Here is a 25,615-nt window from a genome sequence, read left to right as displayed (position 1 = left end):
ACAATCTGAAAATAAGTCATGACTAAAGGCAGTCTAAAACCGAGCCGTACATATGAATGTATCTGTATGTCATCTGTGTGAAAACAGAGCTGGAATGTGCTGACGGATTTAGCGATGGGTTGGAAATTCTACCTGGTCACTCAAGAGTGGAGCCAGTTTTCAGTAGGAACTCAATTTAGATTCTATTAATTTGGGATTTGAGCTAATAGAATTCAGGTTGGGTTAGAATTTCTGAAAAGCATTAAGAAAAAAGTTAATAGCCTTGGACCAGGCTTGGGTAAATTCCCTACAACAAATCGCTTCCTGGGGCTGGTCACTGTTTGCCACTGGATACGCTCTGCTGGTGTCATCTCTGCCCCTGGGGTCCTCTGTGACTTAATAGTGTCCTGGTGCTTGTGAGAGTGGGTTCCAAGTTACAGCTCCAAAGCCCAATGAGGGATGTATTTTGAACTCACTTTTAAACTCCCTTTGAAAACTCTCAGCTCCCCATCTTCTGGAAAAGATGGGGTTTTTGAGGATATCGCCCTTGATAAGCATCAGATAGGATGTGAGTATCACAGAAAATTGGGGAAATGTTTTTCAGTAATAAAGGAAATGTCTGTTTGTTGGTAATGTGCCTTGGCTTTAGGGTCAAGCCAGCCTGACCGAACTTTGAACTTGTGTAGCAGAGGCAAGCTACTTTATATGAGTTTCTTCATCTGAAAAGCAGGGATACAACCCAAAGACCGGTAAGGAATGAGGCAGTGCATACAAAGCAGTGTGCCTTTCTATAAGCCCCTCAGTGGAACTTCAGAATTGCTTTTTCTTTTCTTTTTTTTTTTTTGAGACAGAGTCTCGCTCTGTCACCCAGGCTGGAGTGCAGTGGCGCGATCTCGGTTCACTGCAAGCTCCGACTCCCAGGTTCATGCCTTTCTCCTGCCTCAGCCTCCCAAGTAGCTGGGACTACAGGTACGCATGACCACGCCCAGCTAATTTTTTGTATTTTTGGTAGAGACAGGTTTCACTGTGTTAACCAGGATGGTCTCGATCTCCTGACCTTGTGATCCGTCCACCTCAGCCTCCCAAAGTGTTGGGATAACAGGTGTGAGCCACCACGCCTGGCCCCAGAATTGCTTTTTAAACATTACTTTCATCTGTACAAGCTATCAAAACATTTTCCTTAAAAATTAAAATATCATAGGTAAGTGGAATCTTAGAACATTCTACTCAAGAGTTTATTACACGTGTTCTCAAATATTTTGGTCTCAGAACCTCCTTCCAATGTTAAAATGCAGTGGATTCCAAAGAGCTTTTGTTTGTATTGGTTTTTTTAAAGTTCTTTTTTCTAACTGTTTGGTTTTGTTTTTCATTTTTCCCCACCCAGGGACCTGTCAGTGTTTACGTGGATTTTTATCTGTCAGTATTTACTAATTTAGAAGTTAGCCCTGGGGAATTTTTAAAATATTTATTTATTAAAGATAACAATAGGCCAGGCACAGTGGCTCACGCCTGTAATCCCAGCACTTTGGGAGGCCAAGGCAGGAGGATTACTTTAGTTCAGGAGTTCGAGACCGGCCTAGGCAACACGACAAAACCTCTTCTTTACAAAAAATACAAAAGTTAGCTGGGTGGGGTGGCACGTGCCTGTGGTCCCAGCTACTTGGGAGCCTGAGGTGGGAAGATGGCTTGAGCCCGGGAGGTGGAGGTTGCAGTGAGCTCTGATCACACCACTGCACTTCAGCCTGCACAACAGAGCAAGGCCCCATCTCAACAAATAAAAAAAGACAATAAAAACCCTATTATGTGTTAATATTAGTAACATTTCTATGACTGATAACTTTTTTGAAACAAAAAACTATAGTGAGAAGAGTGGTATTATTTGCCCTTGCTGTCCATCTCTTTAGCATCTGGCTTGCTAGAAGGCAGCTGCTTTGGCCCTTGGTGCATTTGGCCAGTTGAGATGGGGTCATTTTGAGAGAACACATGAAGACCATCTAGCTGCCTACTGAATGCCATTGGGAAGGAGGAGAACTCATGGGACCCTTGAAGGCGTTTTAGGGATCCGCAGGGGTCTTTGGATCACCCTTTGGAAAGCATTGGTTTCAATATATGATATTGAACTTGAAAGTGGGTTGTGTCATGGCTCCATGTAGGACGATGCTTGTACTCTCTCGCCAGCTGACCTCTGCATGGCACCATTTGGAATTTTGTTTGCATCAAGAGAAACAAAGGCTCATCAGAATTTCTGGCATGTGGTTGAAACTCATAAACAAACTCAGACTGGTTTGTCTTCCTTATCCTAAGTTGGTGGCACATCTGTTTCCTTTATGGGTGATAGCAGCTCTTTGTCGATCACGTGTCATTTGCAGTACATTATTTTATCTATGCAGCATCAGTTCCCTGAGCTGGAGATTGTGGACTCCATTTTTACAGGTAATGAAACTAAGGGCTCAGAGAGGGTGAGACATTTGCCTAAGGCCACACAGCTTGTGAGTGACCGGCCAGGTGGGATTCTCTGAATCCCAGGCTGCTGTTGCACACTGTGTCTGGTTTCCTCTCACTCCCACCTAGCCAAGCTCTTCAAACCCCTTCAGCATGTTCCGTTCCCTGTTGGTGGAAAGAGGAAGGTATTAAAGGGGCCTACTGTGGCCACACGTCACAGTGTCATTTCCATTTGTAAACCAGGAGTGTTTCCTTCTAGAGGTGAACATATTTATTCATGGAGTTGTCCAACAACGGTTTATTGAGTGCCTATCCATGGTAGGCTCGATTCTAGGTGGTGGGCTTTACTGCAGTAGGAACAAATTTTATTCTAGAAAATTACTAAGTAGAAAAAAGTAGAAGGAAGGAAAACAAAAATACCTCCAACCCCATAACCTGGAGATGGCAATGGCTGCTATTTTGTTTCATTTGCTTCTAATGTTTTAACTGTATAAATTTAGAATGATATTTGTTCTTGTCTAGAAGGTGGCCTAGTATGAGGGAATCTGATTTGTTCCAAGGAATTTGAACAGATGACTGCGTGCTCTGCATTTGAGCTCATCTGCTAGTTATCTGTCCTTCTGCTCACTTCACCCTCCTCCTATCCATCCAAGCAGCCATCCCCGGCCACCCACCCAGCCACCCGTCCAGCCACCCATCCAGCCACACATCCAGCCACCCACCCAGCCACCTACCCATCCAGCCACCCACCCAGCCACCTACCCATCCAGCCACCCACCCAGCCACCCATCCACCCACCCAGCCACCCATCCAACCACCCATCCAGCCACCCACCCTCCCAGCCACCCATCCAGCCACCCACCCACCCATCCATCCATCTAGCCACCCACCCATCCAGCCACCCACCCATCTAACTGCCCACCTATCTGTCCACCTGTAGCTCACCCACCCAGCCACCCACCCACACATTGACCCATCCCCGTGCCCACTCCTCTTCTCAGGCATCCCCTCCCCCGTGCACTGTGCCTGGTGCTTTCACAGAGTAGCAGGCCCTGCTCAGGGTGCCAGGGATGTGTGATCTTGGCCCTTGTGAGCTGGGTGCTTTGAGAATGGGGGGTCATTGCAACCTGATTCAGTTGGAGGGAATTGATAGTGGAATGTCTTGTTATGAAAATATTCTCCCTGTTTTTTGAAATGTACTCATCAACTGTTTTCTTACCTACAGGATTCTGCTTCAGGAAAAAAGGAATTGTCTACTTATGCAGCTGGAAGAAGCCACCCGCTTAACATCCTACCTTCAGTCCCAGTTAAAAAGGTAGGTTACTTTCAAAGAGAAAACTGTATTTGTTCATAGTGTTCCAATGACTGGTACGTGAACTCGTTTCTTGTAGCTTATTTTTCTCCTGCTGGAGCTCGACCTGAAATGTTGTTAACACAGAATGGATACATTATACATTTAACACGCTACTGCTGTATGACTCAAGGAATATGGAGAGAACCACATTTGGCTTCAGGGTAAGAGGCCTGAAGTCAAATGTATTCAAGGATTTTGTAACCTAATTAACAGTTTCAGGAGTGTACATCTATACACATGCACATTTTTCTTTTGGGTTTTTTTTTTAAAGCATATGAATTTTTTAAGCTAGTAAGATTTGGCTGCTCAAGAATGGCTCTGCGCACATTCTTCAGCCCTTACCATATGGTAGAGTGCAATGTCAAGGGCCTTAGATGTATCATTTTCTCAGATATTCCTCCTAACAATGCCCGAGGTGGGAACTGTTCTCACCCCAGCCCCAGTGAGCCCGTGGGAGCCCAGAGGGGATGAATGGCTTAAGCAAGTGTACCTGGCTAGTAGGTGTTCCAGCCAGGACTGGGAGTGGGACTTGGGCATGGGTCTCTGCTGTTGCCGACTTGACTGCTCTCTGCTACTCTTTCCGTGCTCACAGGGTGAGCAGGGGTGGCTGCCCGGCCATCTCAGATGGCCATGCTGTCTCATTTCAGCCTGTGTGCCAGCACCCTGCCAGTGTCCTCGGAGAGCAGCCGTGGTCTCTGGCCTCCAGCTGGGGCTCCCTGAGCTCGGTCAGCTTCATGGACATCTACGGCCTCCCGCAGTACGAGAAGCCCATCGCTGAGGGCAACCAGCTTCTACACTTCCACCTCATTCCCTTCAATGCGCTGGGGTGAGATGCCCCCTTTTCAGAGCCCCCAGGTCCCTCCGGCTTCCACAAGCAGAGGTGGTCCCGGACACACCCCAGTCTCTGGCTTCGCTGTCCTCCCGCTCCTCCCTGTCCTCGCTGTCGCCCCCAAGCTCACCCCTGGACATGCCCTTCCTCCCTGCTGGCAGGACTCGCCACTGGCGCAGCTGGCGGACAGCTGGGAGGGGCCAGGCCTGGGGGCCCTGGACACACTGTGGGCCCACGCCTCAGCTTTGGGGGACGAAGACTTACCAGGCGTGGCAGCCCTTGAGCCACACGGGGTCCCTGAGGATGGGGAAGGGTCGCACGAGCGAGGACTCCCACCAGCTGGCGCTCCCCTGGGTGGAAGTAAGTGCAGACGCGGCCTCCTGCGGGGCAAGGGTTATGTCCAGGGAGGAAACTGTGGGGTCCAGAGTGAGGACGGCTGGCTTTCCAGGTCCATGGTGAGCTCTACTTTTAGGAATATTGATGTGATCGGGAAGAGCACACACCTGCTCTTTCTGATCTGTGTTGGGGAAAGATCATTGAAGTTGACAAAGTTGTCTTTCCTAGGTATTTGGCTTGTTTTCAAAAAATACTTAATTGTTGAAAACTAGGGTAAGAACCACACAGTCTTCCACATTCAGAGGCTGCTAGAGATGGATTAGGGCCTTCGTGACCTTTGCAGCATGCCTGCTGAGATGGAACCGTCAGTGTGTGCCCGCCTGAGACCATTATGCCAACAGGTGTCTGCTTGTAGCTAGTGGAAATCTCGACTTCTTTTGTTGCTTTGACATCTCTTTATCTTTTATAGTTTTCAAGAACATAATTCTATCAAATGTGGAAGTGAAAATAATTGTGTAATTTCAAAAGACATGCCTGTAAGTATCAGTCATTTCTACTGAATTGGTTTCTCTGGTGGTTCTTCAAATGGAAAAACATGGAGCTCTGTGGAGCCTCATCCATTCAGATGGTGTTGGTTCAGCTCCTCCTTGGAGCTGGGGTCTTTCTGCTTGTAGCCTGCTTGGAAGACCAAACTGCTATGGAAGGGAATATTGATCCCATGTGCTTTTGTGAGCCACCCATGGCAACTTTATCTTCCTTTGGTTTTAAAGAGGATCAAGAACAAGGTCTCCCGTTCCTGAAGTTCAGCCCATTTAATTGACTTTTATTTGCACAGCAAAAATGTTTTAAATGTTCCATTGAGGCAAACACTAGATAATTTGTGTAGCATAGTGGATCTCAGCCAGGGGTGTTTTTGCCTCCTGCCCCTGGGGAACACTTGGCGATGTCTGGAAACATTTTTGGTTGTCACAACTAGGGGATGGGAGATGCTCCTGGCATCTGGCGAGTGTAGGCCAGGGATGCTGCTAAGCACCCTACCATGCACAAGGCAGCACCCCCTCCCCCTCGAGAATGGTCCAGCCCCAAATGTCAAGAGGGCTGAGGCTGAGAAACCCTAGTCATGTACTATGGAGTATTTATGCGGCAAAGGGTAGAAATAAAACTAGAGAGCAGAACCAGTGTGGTGTAGTGGAAACAGTTTCAAACTAGCACCTGGGAGACCAAGCTTTTGTTCCCTGCCCTGTCCACTTCTAGCTGTGTGACCTTGAACACATTCCTGGACTGAGTCTCACCTTTTCCACCCTTGAATGCAGTCATCTCTGTGACCCCCTCCATTCACCACCATTCTGTTACCCAAGAGATAGATGGATTGGTGGATCAATAGATAGGTTCATCACTCTATAAAATAGTAGTCTGTTGGCACTTATGTGCGTAACCAGAGGCCATCATGTCCTCAGACTGTCCCATGGCTTTTTGGCATCTCTATTTTGGTGTCTGCCCCTGTGTTTGCAAACACACTTTGGTATCCCCAGATACATTATTTCTGAAGTCCATACATGCAGGTATCCTTCATTAGCTTTGTTCCTCTTTATAACCACACGTTGATTGCTCCATGTTTATTCCGTTCAGTCAAAAAAGAAATATCCAATTAGGACTTTTTTCTTAGTCTCCCTCCTCTCTCCCACCACCTTCTCCTTAAGGGATTGAGATTCCAGAATGTCAGTCTAGTTAGGCATAAAATCTGCACAAGGCCCAGGGGCCACTTTGGGACAGAGGAGAGACAGAGTGGGAGAGAGAAGCGCTGACTTAATTTCACATCCTGATTTCTTTATTTTTTCCTTTGCTTTCCGTGGCAGATGCTATAATGGTTGAAACTTCCTAGACTGGGAAGTATTTGCTTACGTGTGTAGACACTGCCATCTCCTGGTGGAGTCATAAGTCATTCGTGATTATTTCTTGTATGGCACTGCCATCTTGTGGCGGATTCGTATATGACATTGGTGATGAATTCTTGTATGGCACTGCCATCTTGTGGCGGATTCGTATATGACATTGGTGATGAATTCTTGTATGGCACTGCCATCTGGTGGCAGATTCTTATATGACACTGCCAATAAATTCCTGAGTGACACTGCCATCTGGTGGTAGACTGGTATATGACATCGGTGGCGGTTTCTTGGGTGACACCGCCGCCTAGCTGTAGCTTTTTTTTTATGATACTGCCATCTGGTGGTGGTTTTATATGTTACATCTATTACATTGTTTCAAGGACACAAGAACAAAATTTATTTGTGTCCTTAGAAACTTGAAATAGTTGACCCTGCTGGGTGTCCCCAGAGGGCCGGGTTGGGTAGCCAGCTTCAGGCATGGACACAGGGGGGCTCCTCGCCTCCCCTGCCCCATCATGTATCAGCTGTGCTTGGAAAATTGCAGTCTAAGTTTGGCCCCCAGCAAGTCTTAGTAAGACAAAATTTTTGTAAGATAAAAATCAAGGTTGTCCAGACTTGCAAACTAGCCTCTGAATGATTTTTTCCTTGTGTTTTCAATCAATTGGAGGAAACAGAAGGCAGGTAAGAGGAGTGGGGCAATACACTGTGATCTTTCGTGCTATTTACGTTTTTGTTACCGTTTTGTCTTCCCTGGATTTTAAAAGTCAAATGTGTTATGATTATGAAATACTTAGCTATTTTCATCTACCCATTACTATTTGCTAATCAAAACCCATAAAAATCTTGACTTTGCTCATATGGATGTTTTTATGATATTGATACTCCGTTTAATGTTGTTGGCTTAAATTCTGCAGTGTTTTCACTTTGTGCCTTTTTTTTTTAAATCTGTTCTCATGCGGCTCGACAGAAGTGCTCACTGTAAGTGGCCTTGGGAGTCCCCTTGCTCAGTGTTGTTGCTCAGGCCCCAGGCATACCTTTGTGCTGTGGATGGATGTGTTCAGGATGGCTGGGGTGTGGCCATTGAGGGTTATCTTATAGCTGCGCTTCAACACAACTTAGCAATTGGCCATATCGTTATCTCATTGTTAATATTCATGGCGGCTACAAAAGCTGTTTAAGAACTTTCCTAGAAGCTTTCACTGTTCATTCCCTGTATGTGTTTTTTCTGGAACGTAATGGCGTTCATTACTGTCCTATGCCACCTGGCAGATTTGCTATGCTGTGGTTTTCACTATATTTTCTTCCTTTTTACCAAGCAGTGTTCACGTCCTTGGCTTTTAGTGTCTGTCTGTCTTGAATGATGAAAAGGGAGTAAAGAGATTTTCTCATGAACTTGGGGAAGATTTGACCCTTCTCTCCCTGGCACTGCTCGTGAGGGTCCACTTCTGTGCCTTGAAGCCTCAGGGCAGGCGTCCTGGGTGTGGAGCGTGGAGTCTGTGCTTTTTCTCAGCCGGGGCAGTTGCCGATGGGACTTCCTCCTGGCGATTCCTACTTCCACCCACCCTGTGGGTCCAGTGACTCAGCCTGGGCTTCGAGGATTAGCTCCTTCATTTCTTTCCTCTCTGCATTGACTTCTATGGTGATGATGAGAGAGAAATATGGCCAGACTTGTGCCTTGGGCTGGGGTGGTTGCAGTGCTTAGCCTCGTTACCTGGTGCTATTTTTTTCAGGCATCTACAGCTGAGTCTGGGGACCACGTGTGTCAGGGCTGGGAATGCAAATGGTAGTGGTGGTTTCCTTCGCTGGGGGTTGATGCAGTGGATGGGGAGTGAGGGCCAGGGGATTGGGTCCTTCCACGTGGTGGGGATAAAGAGGAGAGCTGGCGTCTGGAGTCCTGATCTGTCTGAGAGGCAGTGCCTCCGGCCACCCCAGGATGGAGGCCAGCTTCCAGCCCTGGCTGATGGGGGAGAAGCAGTGAATTCCCCAGATGTGGCATGGCGGACCTTTGGAAGATTCACTCGGCCTCCACTTGACCTCGCAAGGCCAAAGGCCACAGCCCCATGTGCTCCGTGTGCTGTTGAACATGTTCGTATTTCATTGGCATGGATGATAGTTTGGTTGAAAGGAGAGACGGTCACCAGTGGAGTCAGTTTAGGAAGGCACAAAGTCAACCCTTTCCGTTTCTAGAACTTAGCCAAAGAAAAGTGCAGAGACGGAAGTGGTAGCTGGCTTTGAGTGACAGTGGAGTGCCCAGCTGGGGCTTCCAATTTGATTCCGTGTTCCAGCCGAGTGCGCCCCTCCAGAAAGCAGACTCCTGGGCTCACAGGTGCATTTAGCGTGGGAAGATTATATACACGTTTGTATTGGTTTTGTTAAAAGGAACTTATTGCTATGAGGAAATGGGTAGAAACAGCTGATGAAATGTTAAAAGGAAACATTTCAATGGCTATTTTTGGCTCTTGAATAAAATAGATGTGAAAGATAAAAATAAGCGTGCCAGGAATAGCAGCGTGCTAACCCAGAAGGGCGGCTGGAAGGCTCCTGCCTGCGGTCACTGAGACGGCCAGGCTTGAGCCCCAGCTTCCTCCCCCGGGGCCGCAGGCCTCCCAGGTGGTGTTTTCAGAGGATGAGTGTGGGTTCAACTTTGTCCTCTGCTTTGAAGGTTGCTAATTTTTCTAGGGTTTATTTGGATGATTAAAATGTTTTTTTCTTGAGTATAAAAGCAGTATTTGTTGTATAAAACATGGGAAATATCCGACAGCATAAAGAAGGCAGTGAAAACCATGACCTCTTGGCGAGCGCCACTGCTGTTCCCATCAGGCTAATGCTGCTTTCGTGTCTCGTGGGTGTGCGCGGCTTTCAGAAAGTGCCATTTGAGGGGCTTCTCACCATCATCTTATGTTCGTGTGTTCATTAAGGGGGTGGAAATAGATTTATGAATCCAAGAGGTAGCCAGAAGTTCATTTCTTCAATTTTCCAATGTGAAAAACAACTAGAGTGCAGCAAGTCTCCGTGTGTGTGTCCCAGTGAGTCTCTGGAACACTCAGTGATGAAGTGTGTGCTCCAGCGTCAAGGACCCCGGTACCCGGTGCTGTCATTTCCTGACCCTGTGTGTGTCCCTTACTTGCAGCAGTGCAGTGACTCTTTGAGAAGACAGTGCCAAGAGGTTGGAGAGGAGGGTACGCTGCATCTCCACATGCCTGTCGGATTATTCACTAGCCAGCGACAGTGGGGTGTTTGAACCTCTAACCAAAAGGTCTGAAGCCAGTCTTACTATTTCGTTCTCCGTACACAGAATCACCTGTGTTACTGCAATCACAAAAAGATTCCGTACTGAAACTTTCATGCATTGACACTTTGTTTATTTTTCCAGGGGTAAGATATTTTTCTAGTTTATTTCACCTTTGGGTGATTGGGTTTTAGAAAGAAGTCTTTCTCTCTGGCCTTGGGGGCATAAGGATTGAGTCTGATGGAGCTCAAAAAGGAGAATCAATGTATGCATCTTTTTATATATTTTTTATTTTTTTGAGATGGACTCTTGCTGTCACCCAGGCTGGAGTGCAGTGGCACAATCTAGGCTCACTGCAACCTCCACTTCCCAGGTTCAAGCGATTCTCCTGCCTCAACCTACTGAGTAGCTGCGACTACAGGTATGCACCACCACACCTGGCTAATTTTTGTATTTTTAGTAGAGACGAGGCTTCACCATATTGGCCAGGCTGGTCTCGAACTCCCGACTTCAGGTGATCTGCCTGCTTTAGCCTCCTAAAAGTGCTGAGATTACAGGCATGAGCCACTGCATCCCACCCAGGAAGCATCTTTTTTAAATTCATTCAGTTGTCGCCAGACTGTTTCACCTACAATATGTTACTCTATTTTTTTTTTTTTAGACAAAGTCTCACTCTGTCGCCCAGGCTGAAGTGCAGTGGAGCTGCCTCGGCTCACTACAACCTCCGCCTCCTGGGTTCAAGCGATTCTCGTGCCTCAGCCTCAGTATGTTACTCTATTTTTTATTTAGGAAAAGAGTTGGTAAACTTTTCTTAAAGTGCCAGATAGTAAATATTTTAGGTTTTACGAGCCATAAGGTCTCTGTCACCTAATAGATGTACCCAGCACAGAATTTCTCACTTTAATTTCCAGTCCTTTGTGCTATCTGCTGGTTTCATTGTGAGCTGCAAGGAAATAGAGAGCTGGAGGATTGAAGCCTAGTCTGAGAAGTTACTCTATGAGAGAAGCAAACCCCAAAGGTAGAGTGGAAACAACAATTATAAGAGGAAATGTGGCCAGGTGTGGTGGCTCAAGCCTATAATCTCAGCACTTTGGGAGGCTGAGGCGAGCAGATCACCTGAGGTCAGGAGTTTGAGACCAGCTGGGCCAACATGGTGAAACCCCGTCTCTACTAAAAATACAAAAAATTAGCCAGGTGTGGTGGCATGTGCCTGTAGTCCCAGCTACTTGGGAGACTGAGGCACAAGAATCACTTGAACCCAGGAGGTGGATGTTGCAGTGAGCCAAGATCACGCCATTACACTCCAGCCTGGGGGACAGAGCAAGACTCCGTCTCAAAAAAAAAAAAGAGGAAATGCAACAAGACACAGCCTGTGGAACCTGCCAAGAAGAAGACAAAGGAAGGAGACTGTCTAGGATTGAGATCTGATTTGTGTGAGGAGGGTTCGTGATGGAGGGAGATAAGGGGCATGATGTGACAGCATAGGGACCTGTTTTAATGAACAGTGTTCATGGGGAGTTTTGAGAGATGTTGGGATGGAATTATGACCTTGCCACCTCAATAATTAACTAATTTGTCGGGCGTGGTGGCTCACGCCTGTAATCCCAGCACTTTGGGAGGCTGAGACGGGCAGATCATGAGGTCAGAGATCGAGACCATCCTGGCTAACACAGTGAAACCCCGTCTCTACTAAAAATACAAAAAGATTAGCCAGGCGAAGTGGCGGGCACCTGTAGTCCCAGCTATTCGGGAGGCTGAGGCAGGAGAATGACATGAACCCAGGAGGCGGAGCTTGCAGTGAGCTGAGATCGCGCCACTGCACTCCAGCCTGGGCGACAGAGCAAGACTCCATCTCAAAACAAAACAAACAAAAAAACTTAACTAATTTGATGGGTTTGTGTAAGTCACCACCCTGCCCCCACTTTGAGACAGAGTTTTGTTCTGTTGTCCAGGCTGGAGTGCAGTGGCACAATCCTAGCTCATTGCAGCCTCGTACTCCTGGGCTCAAGTGATCCTCCCGCCTCAGCCTCCCAAATAGCTGGGTGGGACTACAGGCGCTTGCCACCACACCTGGCTAATTTTTTAACTTTTTGTAGGGACAGGGTCTCGCCACGTTCCCCAGGCTTGTGTTGAACTCCTGGGCTCAAGTAATCCTCCTGCCTGTGCCTCCGAAAGTACTTGGATTACAGGCGTGGGCCACTTTGCCTAGCTGTTTTCATCATTACTTTGAAGAAAAATATATACTTTGATATTTTGATCATAAAACATGATAAGATTTTGTTGTTTTTTTTTTGAGATGGAGGCTAAAGTTAAGTGGTGTGATCTCGAGGGGTTCAAGCAATCCTCCTACCTCACCCTCCTGAGTAGCTGGGCCTACAGGTGTGCGCCACTACACAATTTTTGTATTTTTAGTAGAGATGGGGTTTTTCCATATTGGCCAGGCTGGTCTCGAACTCCTGGCCTCAGGTGATCCGCCCACCTTGGCCTCCGAAAGTGCTGAGATTTCAGGCATGAGCCACTGTGCCCGACCTGTAACAAGATTTTTTAAAGGACATACCCAAAATTCCATTTTTAATCTTTCAATTTTTTTCTTTTCTTTTGATCCATAAAGCAATTGCATATATATTAAATCTTATTCTCCTGCATTTTGCCTACATGACATATACTTTTATCTTATAGAGCTAATGACATATAATCAATTATATATATTATTATTCTTTTGTTTTTACAGATAGGGTTTTGCTGTGTCATTCAGGCTTGAGTGCAGTGGCACTGTCTTGGCTCACTGCAGCCCCTATCTCCTGGGCTGAAGCCATCCTCCTGCTTCAGTCTCCCATGTAGCTGGGACCACAGGTGTGTGCCACCACAGGCAGCTATTTATTTATGTTCAGTAGAGGCACGGTCTCACTTTGTTGCCCAGGCTGTTCTTGAACTTCTGGGCTCAAACCATCTGCTCACCTTGGCCTCCCATGTCTGTTATATTTTTTGATAATTCTGTTTAGATGTACAGTTCTCAGTTTTTTAGCATGAGACAATAACACAACCATACGACACTAAATTGATGAAGTGTTTATAAAGTGGTTTTGAAATTCATGTGGTAGTGCCGATTATATAATATTCTGTTGAAATGTCATTCTGATATTCTACATAATCCACAGAGATGTTGTTTAAAATGCAGGTTGAGCATTCCTAATCTGAAAATCTAAAATGCTCCAAAATCAAAATCTTTTTGAATATTGACATAATGCCACAAGTGGAAAATTCCACAATTGACCTCATGCAATGGGTCAGTCAGAACACAGGAACACAGCACAGTTTATTCAACAACCTCCAGGGAAAAACTATCCTTCCAGCTCCCTTCAGCTTAGATGTATCTTTTACGTGCATGGCCGGGTTTTCCCATGCAATTATAGCCATAAAAGGTGATGAAATGGCACACATGCAGGCTGGATGCACCAACAGAAAGTTTTCCAAAATAACCCACATGGGGCAAAAGCCTCCTTGCATTATTCATTGTGTTTTGAAATTAAAAACAATTTTTTCCTGCTTTGTGGTATAAATCTTTTGTTGAACTTTTCAGAAAGCCTGCAGATATCCCCATGGATAAGAGTAATAAGAAAAGAGGAAGAATTTATGTTTATGTATAGTGCAGAAAGTAAGTCAGGCTCTTGGAGAAACTAGACAGTGGTGTAAGTGTGAAATATCTTACAGAAGAGTATGGTGTTAGAATGACCACCATGTATGATATGAAGAAACAGGAGGGTAACTGTTGATGTTCTGTGCTGAAGGTGATTAACAGAAGTTAATGAAATATAGAAAAACACCACATGAAGCTAATAATGAAGATCTCCATTGTGTATTGAGAGTGGATCCATCAGCAATGCAGTGAACACATGCAACTTACTGTGCACTAATCATGAAATAAAGATATATCATGATGAACTGAAAATTGAAAGGAACTGTGAATATTCAACAGGCTGGTTGCAGAAATTTCTGAAAAATCATGATATTAACATTTTAAACATTTGTGGTGCTAGGGCCGGGCATGGTGGCCCATGCCTGCAATCCCAGCACTTTGGGATGCCAAGGCAGGGAGATCACCTGAGGTCCAGAGTTTGAGACCAGCTTGGCCAACGTGGTGAAACCCCGTCTCTACTAAAAATACAAAAATTAGCTGGGCGTGGTGGCGCGTGCCCGTGATCCCAGTTACTCGGGAGGGTGAGACAGGAGAATCAGTTGAACCCAGGAGACGGAGGTTGCAGTGAGCTGAGATCATGTCATTGTACTCCAGCCTGGGCAACAAGAGTGAAAAAATCTCTCAAAAAAAATAAAAAATAAAAAATAAAAATAAAAAAGATTTGTGGTGATAAAGCATCTCCTGATTTTTTTTTTTTTTTTTTTTTTGAGACAGGCTTTCACCATATTGGCCAGGCTGGTCTCGAACTCCTGAGCCACCGCACCTGCCCCAAAGGCATGAATTTCTTACCAGTTAATTATTATGCTAACAGAAAGGCATGGATATCTAGGGACATCTTTTCTGATTGGTTTCACAAACATTTTGTAGCAGTAGTTGGTGCTTATTTCAGGGAAGCTGGACTGGATGATGACTGTTCCTCCTTAAAACTCTTCAGCTCATCCTGCAGCTGCAATTTTCTCAAAAATAATGTTTATGCTGTGTGCTTTCCCTGAAGTGTGACTTCACTGCCATGTGACCAGGGAATCCCTAGATTGATGAAGAGCAAACATAAAAACACTTTCTTGAACAATACGCTCGCAGCCGTGAATAGATGTATGGGTGTGAAAGGGTTTCAAAAGGAGTAAAGGATGCCATATGTGCAGTTGTCAGGGCCTGCAACACAGTGACTAAAGGTACAGCTGTGCATGCCTGGCACAACTTCTGACCTTCAACTGTATTCACTGATGATAATGAACAAGGTGGTGATTTTGATGGTTTCTTCAGGAAAGTGAGAAAAATATGAAACATCCTTACATATGCAAAAAATATACCTTCAGTTTGTCAGTAAGCTGGAAGAAGCGGATAACAAGAAAGCTTTTAATATCGACAAAGAGGCTCTGGTTTCTTCGTTCACCCATGGTGATAGAGCTGACATTGATCTGAATCAGGGTGATTGTGATAATGACGACATTAACACTGCAGAAAAAGTACCTATAGATGACATGGTTAATGTATGTGACGGGTTTACTGAAGGACCAGAACAGTGTTCATTCATAACAGAAAAAGAAATCATGTCAGTTTATAAAATGAGAGCCTTGGGCTGGGCACAGTGTCTCACGCCTGTAATCCCAGCACTTTGGGAGGCCAAGGCGGGCAGATCACTTGAGGTCAGGAGTTCAAGAACAGCCTGGCCAACACAGTGAAACCCTGTCACTACTGAAAATACAAAATTAGCTGGGCCTGGTGGCAGGCGCCTGTAATCTCAGCTACTCGGGAGGCTGAGGCAGGAGAATCATTTGATCCTGGGAGGCGAAGGTTGCAGTGAGCCGAGATCACACCACCGCACCCCAGCCTGGGTGACAGAGCGACACCCCATCTCAGAAAATAAATAAATAAATAAAACGAGATCCTTCTAGACAATACTCGTTGTTAATGAGACAGATGACTTTAGAGGAAACATTTTAAAAAGCCATCCCTCAGAATGCCTCTTTATTCCGAGAGAACTCCCTGGAATTCTTCTCAACTGCTTCTGATGATGTTTCTGCTTACTTTTTTTTTTGGAGAAGGAGTCTCGCTCTGTCGCCCAGGCTGGAGTGCAGTGGCACGATCTCGGCTCACTGCAAGCTCCGCCTCCCGGGTTCACACCATTCTCCTGCCTCAGCCTCCTGAGTAGCTGGGACTACAGGTGCCTGCCACCATGCCTGGCTAATTTTTTGTGTTTTTAGTAGAGACGGGGTTTCACCGTGTTAGCCAGGATGGTCTTGATCTCCTGACCTCACAATCTGCCCACCTCGGCCTCCCAAAGTATTAATTTTTTTTTTTTTTGAGATGGAGTCTTGCTGTGTCACCCAGGCTGGAGTGCAGTGGCCTGATGTCTGCTCAATGCAAGCTCCGCATCCCAGGTTCACGCCATTCTCCTGCCTCAGCCTCCCACGTAGCTGGGACTACAGGCGCCTGCCACGATGCCCGGCTAATTTTTTGTAATTTTTTAGTAGAGATGGGGTTTCACCGTGTTAGCCAGGATGGTCTTGATCTCCTGACTTTGTGATCCATCTGCCTCGGCCTCCCAAAGTGCTGGGATTACAGGGGTGAGCCACAACGCCCAGCCAAGTATTAAATTTTTTATTTGAAAAATCTCCTCTCTCCAAAGATCTCCCAGTGTTTCTGCAGAGGTCTTTACTTAGGTAAAGAGAAGAAGCAATTCTTGGCCGGGTACAGTGGCTCACGCCTGTAATGCCAGCACTTTGGAAAGCAAGGTTGGTGGATTCCTTGATCCCAGAAGTTCAAGATCAGCCTGGCCAACATGGTAAAACCCCATCTTTACCAAAAATACAAAAATTAGGCGTGTGTGGTGGAGTGCACCTGTAGTCCCAGCTACTCGGGAGGCTGAGGTAGAAGGACCGCTTGGGCCTGGGAGGTCAAGGCTGCAGTGAACCAAGGTGGTGCCACTGCACTCCAGCCTGGGCAATGGAGTCAGACGCTGTCTAAAAAAAAAAAAAAAAATAGTCTGGGTGTGGTGGCTCATGCCCGTAATCCCAGCACTTTGGGAGGCCGAGGCGGGCAGATCACCTGAGGTCAGGAGTTCGAGACCAGCCTGACCAACATGGAGAAACCCCGTCCCTACTCAAAGTACAAAATTAGCTGGGCGTGGTGTTGCATGACTGAAATCCCAGCTACTTGGGAGGCTGAGGCAGGAGAATCGCTTGATCTGGGAGGCGGAGGTTGTTGTGAGCTGAGATCATGCCATTGTACTCCAGCCTGGGCAACAAGAGCGAAACTCCGTCTCAAACAAAAAACAAAACAAAAACAAAAAACACAGTGTAACATGTTATTATAAAGTCACTGCTCAGGGACCAACTTGCCCACTCCTGTGCCTCTAGAGGGAAGCTCCCTCCTCCCACTGTTCTTTAGAGTTTTATATCTTAAGCACAGGAGTCAACAAACTAGGCCTATGCATCACATCTGGCACCCAGCCTTTATTTTTTTGAGATGGCATCTCACTCTGCCACCCAGGCTGCAGTGTGGTAGCACAATCTCAGTTCACTGCAACCTCCGCCTCCCAGATTCAAGCAATTCTCCTGCCTCAGCCTCCTGAGTAGCTGTGATTACAGGTACGGGCCATCATGCCCGGCTAATTTTTGTATTTTTGGTAGAGATGGGGTTTCGCCATGTTGGTCAGTCTGGTCTCGAACTCCTCATGTCAGGTGATCCACCTGCATTGGCCTCTCAAAGTGCTGGGATTACAGGCATGGGCCATGATGCCTGACCCAGCCTTTTTTAAAATGAAGGTTTTGGCTGGCGTGGTGGCTCACGTCTGTAATCCCAGCCCTTTGGGAGGCCAAGCCAGGTGGATCACCTGAGGTCAGGAGTTCGAGACCAGCCTGGCCAACATGGTGAAGCTCCATCTGTACCAAAACACAAAAATTAGCTGGGCATGATGGCAGGCACATGTAATGCCAGCTACTCAGGAGCCTGAGGCACGAGAATCACTTGAACCCGGGAGGCGGAGGTTGCAGTGAGCCAAGATCGCATGATTGCACGCCAGCCTGGGCAACAAGAGCAAAACTCCATCTCAAAAAAAAAAAAAAAAAAAAAAAAAAAAGGATGTCCTTTTTTGTCTCTCAACCCCATTTTTGATTTTTTTTATTTTCAGATGGGGTCTCACTCTGTTGCCGAGAGTGGAGTGCAGGGGCCCGATCTTAGCTCACTGCGGCCTCAACTTCTCTGGCTCACATGATCCTCCCACCTCAGCCTCCCAAATAGCTGGGACCACAGGTGGGTACCACCATGCCCGCCTAATTTTTGTGTTTTTTGTAGAGATGGGATTATGCCATGTTGCTCAGGCTGATCTCCACCTTCTGGGCTCAAGTATCTCTCTGCCTCCACCTTCCAAAGTGCTGGGATTATAGGCGTGAGCTACCATGCCCAGCCCTGCTTTAATTTAAAGTGTATTACATTTGATATTAGTACAGCCCCTTCAGCTCTTTTTTGGTTACTATTTTAATTGTATCTTTGTATCCTTTGACTTTCAATCCGTTTCTGTATTTAAAATATTTATCTTGTAGATAGCACATTGGTGGATCATATTTTGTTTTTTAATCCTTTCAGCCAGTCTGCTTTTCTTTCTTTCTTTTTTTTTTTTTTTTTTTGAGACAGAGTTTTGCTTTTGTTACCCAGGCTAGAGTGCTATGGTGCGATCTCAGCTCACTGCAACCTCTGCCTCCTGGGTTCAAGGGATTCTCCAGCCTCAGCCTCCTGAGTAGCTGGGATTACAGGTGCGTGCCACCAGGCCTGGCTAATTTTGTAATTTTAGTAGAGACAGGGGTTTCTTCATGTTGGTCAGGCTGGTCTTGAACTCCTGACTTCAGGTGATCCACTGCCTTGGCCTCCCAAAGTGCTGGGATTACAGGCGTAAACCACCATGCCCGGCCAAAGTGGTGGATTTTTTTTCTCAGGAAATCTATTCCATTCTTTTTCCAGAAACCAAATTTGTACAAGTTAACTAAAATAAATATTTATACTCTAATTTTTTTGTTCTGAGGTCTTATTGAGTTTTTAGAATTTTATCTTTACATGTTTAGAAAAATTAGAAAATATAGATAAAACATAACCAACAAAATAATAACATCTTTCCTTCTGTTCAAAGTTCATTACTATTAGCCAAGTGCAGCAACTCACACCTGTAAGCCCAGCATTTTGGGAGACTGAGGCGGGCGGATCACTTGAGCCCAGGAATTCGAGACCAGCCTCGGCAACATGGCAAAACCCTGTCTACAAAAAATACAAAAATTAGCCAGGCGTGGTTGCATGTGCGTGCAGTCCCAGCTACTGGCAAGGCTGAGGTGGAGAACCACCTGAACTCGGTAAGTCAAAGCTGCAGTGGTGCAGCCTCTGTCCCCCAGGCTGGAGTGCAGTGGTGCAATCTCGGCTCACTGCAACCTCCGTCTCCCGGGTTCAAGGGATTCTCCTGCCTCAGCCTCCCGAGTAGCTGGGATTACAGGCACGCGCCACCACACCCAGCTAATCTTTGTATTTTTAGTAGAGAAGCGGGTCTCATCATGTTGGCGAGGCTGGTTTTGAACTCCTGACCTCAAATAATCCACCTGCCGCGGCCTCCCAAAGTGCTGGGATTGCAGGCATAAGAAACCACACCCGGCTGGTATTTTTCTTTCTTAGAGGCAGGATCTTACTCCCAGGCTGGAGTGCGGTGGCACGATCTCAGCTCACTGTAGCATTGATCTCCCAGGCTCAGGCGATTCTCCTGTCTCAGCCTCCTGAGCAGCTGGGATCACAGGTGTGTGCCACCACACCTGGCCAATTGTTAAATTTTTTTATTTTCATTTTTTAGAGATGGGGTCTTGCTGTGTTGCCCAGTCTGGCAACATGGGATCCTCCAACTCCCGACTTCGAGGGATCCTCCCTCTTCGGCCTCCCAAAGGCTGAAAATTACAGACGTGAGCCAGCATGCCCAGCCTATATTGTTTTATATTTCTTCAATTTTGTTTTGTGGTCGCTGGAGGTCTGTTTCCTTCTTGGATTCCTCGCACAGTGCTTCCACAGCTGCTCCGTGTAATCTGCCCAAGACTTTTGCTGTGTTCAGTTGAACACACAGGAGGAAGCTCTGCAGGCCCAAGCGAGCCGACCTCACAAAGATCTGTTCTCATACCCAGGGGAGCTGGTCTCCCCACTAGACCCGCGCCCTGGATAGCTCCAGTTTGTGAGAGCGCGACCACCTGCCGCCGCATAATCGGTCTCCCGTGGGAGTGCTGGCGTGCGGAAATCCCGCCTTCCGGCGCCCGCTGTTGGCCTTGGCGCGGCCAGGGCGCTCCAAATAGGAAGATATGCGGGATTGCTGGAAGCGGGAAAGTCCGGAGGAGCAGCGAAGGGCTCCTCTTCCCCATTGGCTGCGCCCGCGGAGCAGCCTCGTTGCAATTGGTCGTACGCAGGGGGGCGGCAGTCCCGCGTCGGCCCGCCCCTCGGGCCGCCAGAGGCTCCTGGTTCGCTGGCGCCGGCTGAGCCAGCGGCTCCTGGGAGGCTGCGTCCGCACGTCGGCGGGGCGAGGCCACTGGGCCCTGCGCGTCAGGTCCTGGCCTGGGGCACCTGGGCGGCCGGTGGCGGGGGCGGTGCGGGCGCGGGGCTGGTGGGCGGTGGAGCCCGGGAGGCGGGCGTGGACGCGCTGACCGCCGGCGGCGCAGCCTCGGGCCTCTCTCCATCTCTCAAGTGGTGGCGGCTGTGGGTTTTTCTGCAGGCGATCCTTTTGAGTGATTTGTTTCACGCACGCGCCCTGCTGTGGGGTAAAGCGGCAGATTCATGCTGCTGTCATTTGTCGTTAAAACGATGGGCTTGTGTGTACCTTTTGGATTTGAGGGCAGGGAGATGACATTGTGACCTGGCTTCTTGTGACCGTCCATTCTCAAGGTCTTGTCAGCATGGTGCAGAAACTCGGCACACCCTGCCTACCTTGGAAGGAGGCTTTCCCTTCCCCACCTCCCTCCCTCTCCATCTCTTCCCTCTTTCCCTCTCTCCCTTTCACTCCCCTCCCCAGCTCTTCTCGCCCCCCTTTCTGTTCTCTCTCTCTCTCTTTCCTTTTCTGCATTAAACCTTTCGGGAGTGTCTTTGTAAACTATTAAAAAGCGTTAGGTCTTCAACATGTACGTTTACTTGCAGGCCTGAGACCTGGGAGGAAGCTGGAGAAAAGATGCCCTCTGAATCTTTCTGTTTGGCTGCCCAGGCTCGCCTTGACTCCAAATGGTTGAAAACAGATATACAGGTGGGGTTTGACATGTGTTTTTGTTGGTGTGTTTCTGCTCCCATGTTTAAATTTCTCATGTAAGGCTTTTTTTAGGGTATGTAAGGGGAAGTCAGTTGTATCTTGCTATATTGAGGAGCAGGTTTGTTTCCTTTAACTTAAAATGTTAACAGTCTTTATGGCTGTTTTTGTAGATCGTGCACGGCTGCCTTTTAATTAGTTTCTTGCAAGTGCACGAAACTTGAGATCTATTAATAGGCAAAATTTTTTTCCTATTATTACTGGTTAAGAAATCTGCCACACTCCTAACCATATCATGGTGACTGTTGTTTGTTACTGACAGTTTTTGAGCTGTTGAGTTAACTGTGGAGGGGAAAATTGGAGAAGTAAGTTGCAGTAATTATGGCCGCTAGGAACTCACTCATTATGAGGCCTTGTGTTTGTGTTTCTGGAGAGAGGAGTTAGTTCAGTTGAGCTGTTTGTTTTGTATTTGTAACTCCTTATTAAGAGGAGTGCTCAGATTTTCACATCAAGAATATGAGGAAACAGTGTTGGCCTTAGGTCCTAATTTTTTGATTTAATGAGATAATTGCAAGCTTGTCAGGACGTTATTAAATAAATAACAGTAATATTTTGATAGACAATTCTTTACACCTAATCTACTTTTATTTGGAAATAGCTTGGAAAAACTACTTTTGGAACTCCTTAGCAGCAAAAAGAAGTGTTTGAAATATTTTGTGTGTGTCTGTGTATTTTCCTACTCCCTAAGGTTAACCATTTTAAGTATTAAGTAATCTGCCTTGACTGTTCATCAAAAGTCGTGTAGGCTGTTAAGCAGTAGTTGATCATGGATACTTACACTGAAGTGTTATTGCCCCTTTCTAATTTTTCCTTTTCTTTTTAAACAGGTGTTGAGTGTTGGTAGATATGAGAGTCCAGTGTTTAGAACTGTGTTGTGTGGCCAGGCGCAGTGCCTCACGCCTGTAATCCCGGCAGTTTGGGAGGCCGAGGTGGGTGGATCCCCTGAGGTCAGGAGTTGGAGACCAGCCTGACCAACATGGTGAAACCTCATCTCTATTAAAAATACAAAATTAGCCAGGCATACTGGTGTATGCCTGTAATCCCAGCTACTCGGGAGGCTGAGGCAGGAGAATCGCTGGAACCCAGGAGGCAGAGGTTGCAGTGAGTCAAGATCACGCCATTGCACTCCAGCCTGGGCAATGAGAGCAAACCTGTTTCAAAAAAAAAAAAAAAAACTGTTGTGGATGATGGGATTGTTATTCATAGTGTAATGTTACATAAGACAGAGCACAGAGAATTGGGTCAAGAATTGGTGTAGTTACTCTTTGGGTTTGCTTCTCTTTAAACATGTCCTTTGATTTAACTATAATGGTCTGTTTTTGTCATTTTAAGTGGATGGGAGAGGTGAGACATGAGTACTTTCATATTTCTGAAATCCTGAGATTCAGGCAAAGTTGTTTTAATAATTGTTTTTATATTAGTGTCTATGTATTTTGAGAAACATTTTGGAGTAAAGGACTTTACCTAATAAAGTTTTTTTCTTAATGATTGTAATTTAATAACTGCTAAATATGAGTTCTAGTGTCTTGATCTAAAACCAGTTTAATGCTGAATTGAGTTCCTATGATGGGTTAGGCAGATAACCCAGGGAGGCACATTTGTGTCTTAGAGGGCCTGTTGTTTTGATTTATTAAGTTTAATACACAGTACTTGCTCCTTGTTACACATTTCCAATATGATTAGAAAGTCTTTTTTTTTGAGACGCAGTCTTGCTCTGTCGCCCAGGCTGGTTGCAGTGGTGCAATCTTGGCTCACTGCAAGCTCCGCCTCCCGAATTCAAGTGATTCTCTCCACCTCAGCCTTCTGAGTAGCTGGGATTACAAGTGTGAGCCACCATGCATGCCCGACTAATTTTTGTATTTTTAGTAAAGACGGGGTTTCACTGTGTTGGCCTTAGAGGGCCTGTTGTTTTGATTTATTAAGTTTAATACACAGTACTTGGCCCTTGTTACACATTTCCAATATGATTAGAAAGTCTTTTTTTTTTGAGACGCAGTCTCGCTCTGTCGCCCAGGCTGGAGTGCAGTGGCATGATCTCAGCTCACTGCAAGCTCGGCCTCCCGGATTCACACCATTCTCCTGCCTCAGCCTCCGGAGTAGCTGGGACTCCAGGCACCCGCCACCATGGCCGGCTAATTTTTTGTGTTTTTAGTAGAGACGGGGTTTCACCGTGTTAGGCAGGACGGTCTCGATCTCCTGACCTTGTGATCTGCCCACCTCGGCCTCCCAAAGTGCTGGGATTACAGGCGTGAGCCACCGCGCCCGGCCTCTGCTTACCTTATAAAATAAAACAGGATACAGTAACCTTTTAATCGAAACACAGCATCATAGATGGAGACACAAAGCCCGACGTTGTTATTACTGTTTTTTTATCAGCCGGTACAAGTATTCTAGTGATGCTACTGTGCTGCGTAGCTACCCTGAACACACTACTTTCTCACTGTGTTAAGGGTATGTCATATTTTTACTGTTAAGTACTTATGTGTCAGTAAGTGTAAGGAAATGTTTGCCTATCAGTAGCATATAAATTCAGAGGCAGGAATGATGGTAATGCCAAACAATCACAGATATTTCACGTGGGTGGCTGAGATAATGACACTTTTGCTTTCTTACGGTTCACTGTACACAAACTTTGTGTAATGTAGAAAATAAATATTTTGTAAAATTACCTTCAGGCTATGTGTATAAAAGATGTATATAATACATAAATGAGTCTGGTGTTTCAACTTGGGTCCCATCCCCAAGATAACTTATTATGTAGATGCAAATATTCCAAAATATGAAAAATTCTGAATCACTTCTGATCCCAAGCATTTCAGATAAGGCATACTTAATCTGTAATTCAAGATGTATTTTACCCATTTACCTGATCTAGATGCTATATTTTTGTTAGGTGTATATTAGCTTTATATGTACAGGTGTCAGTGACTATAAGACCTGGCTTTAAATTTAACCTTTTCCTTAATATTGGATGGGCCCCATATATACTGTTGTATGTGTATATAAGGTAACACAAGTCCTTTTGTCTCCCCCAGTTCCTTTTGCATATGAGAAAACATAAGCCATTTTGTGCCTCTTGCATCTTAAGCCATAGTCTATTTTACTATGTGGTTTCCCATCTAGTTATTTTTGGGAGTACCAGATGGTCTCATAAAAACAGTGGGTTTTCCTGAAACTTTTGGATTAATATTGAACTTGTTTATCATCTTTTAGCTGTGCGGTCAGAGAAGAAATGCCTTAGAAAGGCAAGCAAGTGGCTTTTGGAATATACAGAAGAATATGATCAGATATTTACTCCTAAGAAAAAACAAAAGAAGGTACAGGAGCAGGTGCACAAGGTGTGTTGCAAAATTTCGGCAAACTTTCACTGGTCCTTAGGAAACTGAAATTTTATCTTCAGTGTCATACTTTAACTTCATGAAATAATAATTTCTGTAACTGGGATCTTGTTTTTTATTCTCAGCTTCTAGCACAGTACTTAGGATTTAGTGGTTATTCAGGAAATATATAAATGAGTCTACATATTATATTTCTTTATGTATATATTTTTTCTTCTTTGTCTTCAAAGAGTATTTAATGACTTAGGAATATTGTTGTGATTTTATCTTAAGTAAAAATATAGGATATAAAGTGAAATATATATAGTCTGATCCTAATTTCAAAAATAAATACATCTTATTTGTCTTATTTTTTAATTCAGTTGTTTTAAAATGAAGTATTTAAAGTAGAGACATTTTGACATTCTACGCCTACATAGGTTAATATGTAGTTAAAAAATGGAACATTTTCCTTTATAATCAATTTAACAGACTTACATCTTATATAAGATCTGTTTATCTGACATCAACTGCCTTTCAGATTTCACCAGTTATCCCCTAACCTTTACCTTTGGATTATTCATACCAGGTCTCAGTCTAGGACTACTCATTGTAACTGGTTGTTATGGTTCTCAAATCCCTTTGAATTCAGAGCAATCTCTTTTTCCTGATCAAGATCATGTCTTTAAGAGAGTGACATGTAAAGTTATCTACTTCTCTATATTTGTGTAATTGCTTTCTCATAGGTGTCACTTAGATTTTCTCTATCTCCTGTTCTCTGTGAAGTGGAAGATAGAATCTATCAGTTTGATAGATTGAAGTTGAACATTTTTAGCTAGACTATATCAGAGATGATAATGTGTAATACATTGCATATTGAGGGTTTAAAAAAAAAGGAATATTTTATTCCCATCAGCCATTCCCCGACAGTTTGTTTTTTCTTTTTTAAAATTGAGACAGGGTCTTGCCCAAGCTGGAGTGCAGAGATGCATGAACACAGTTCACTGCAGCCTTGACCTCCTGGGTTTAAGCAATCCTTCCATCTCAGCCTCCTGAGTAGTTGGGACCACAGGTGCACACTACCACACCTGGCTAATTTTTAACAACAAGTATTTTGTAGAGGTGATATCCCACTATGTTGCCCTTGCTAGTCTGGAATTCCTGGGCTCCAGTGATCTTTCTGCCTGAGCCTCCCAGAGTGTTGGGATTACAGGTGTGAGCTACCACGCCCAGC

At 45.6% G+C, this 25,615-nt stretch overlaps 1 protein-coding gene and 1 long non-coding RNA gene across 4 annotated transcripts in view; both read left to right on the top strand.

Moving 5' to 3' along the window:
• LOC103889271 (histone-lysine N-methyltransferase, H3 lysine-36 specific-like) overlaps positions 1-25,615 on the top strand; it is a 67,206-nt gene continuing 41,591 nt past the window's right edge. The window contains exons 1-5 of one of the 3 annotated variants that reach the window (XM_063716492.1): positions 1-547; positions 3,647-3,736; positions 4,423-4,601; positions 4,766-4,964; positions 9,960-10,180. In XM_063716492.1, coding sequence (XP_063572562.1) covers positions 4,510-4,601; positions 4,766-4,964; positions 9,960-10,070 — 402 coding nt within the window. In that variant the 5' untranslated portion in view covers positions 1-547; positions 3,647-3,736; positions 4,423-4,509 and the 3' untranslated portion in view covers positions 10,071-10,180. Of the gene's footprint in view, positions 548-3,646; positions 3,737-4,422; positions 4,602-4,765; positions 4,965-9,959; positions 20,318-20,901; positions 21,005-24,277; positions 24,403-25,615 lie in introns of those variants that run through there. The other 2 variants (XM_063716493.1, XR_010137326.1) reach the window with 2 other exon arrangements.
• LOC129050405 (uncharacterized) lies at positions 10,378-11,606 on the top strand. Its single transcript, XR_008513996.2, has 3 exons — positions 10,378-10,479; positions 10,720-10,822; positions 10,970-11,606. It is a non-coding gene; the product is annotated as an uncharacterized LOC129050405 (long non-coding RNA).

This window comes from Pongo abelii, chromosome 16 (assembly GCF_028885655.2).
Source record: "Pongo abelii isolate AG06213 chromosome 16, NHGRI_mPonAbe1-v2.0_pri, whole genome shotgun sequence".
Lineage (NCBI taxonomy): Eukaryota > Metazoa > Chordata > Mammalia > Primates > Hominidae > Pongo > Pongo abelii.
Note: the sequence above shows the minus strand (reverse complement) of the source record. Positions and strands in the feature narration are given on the sequence as shown.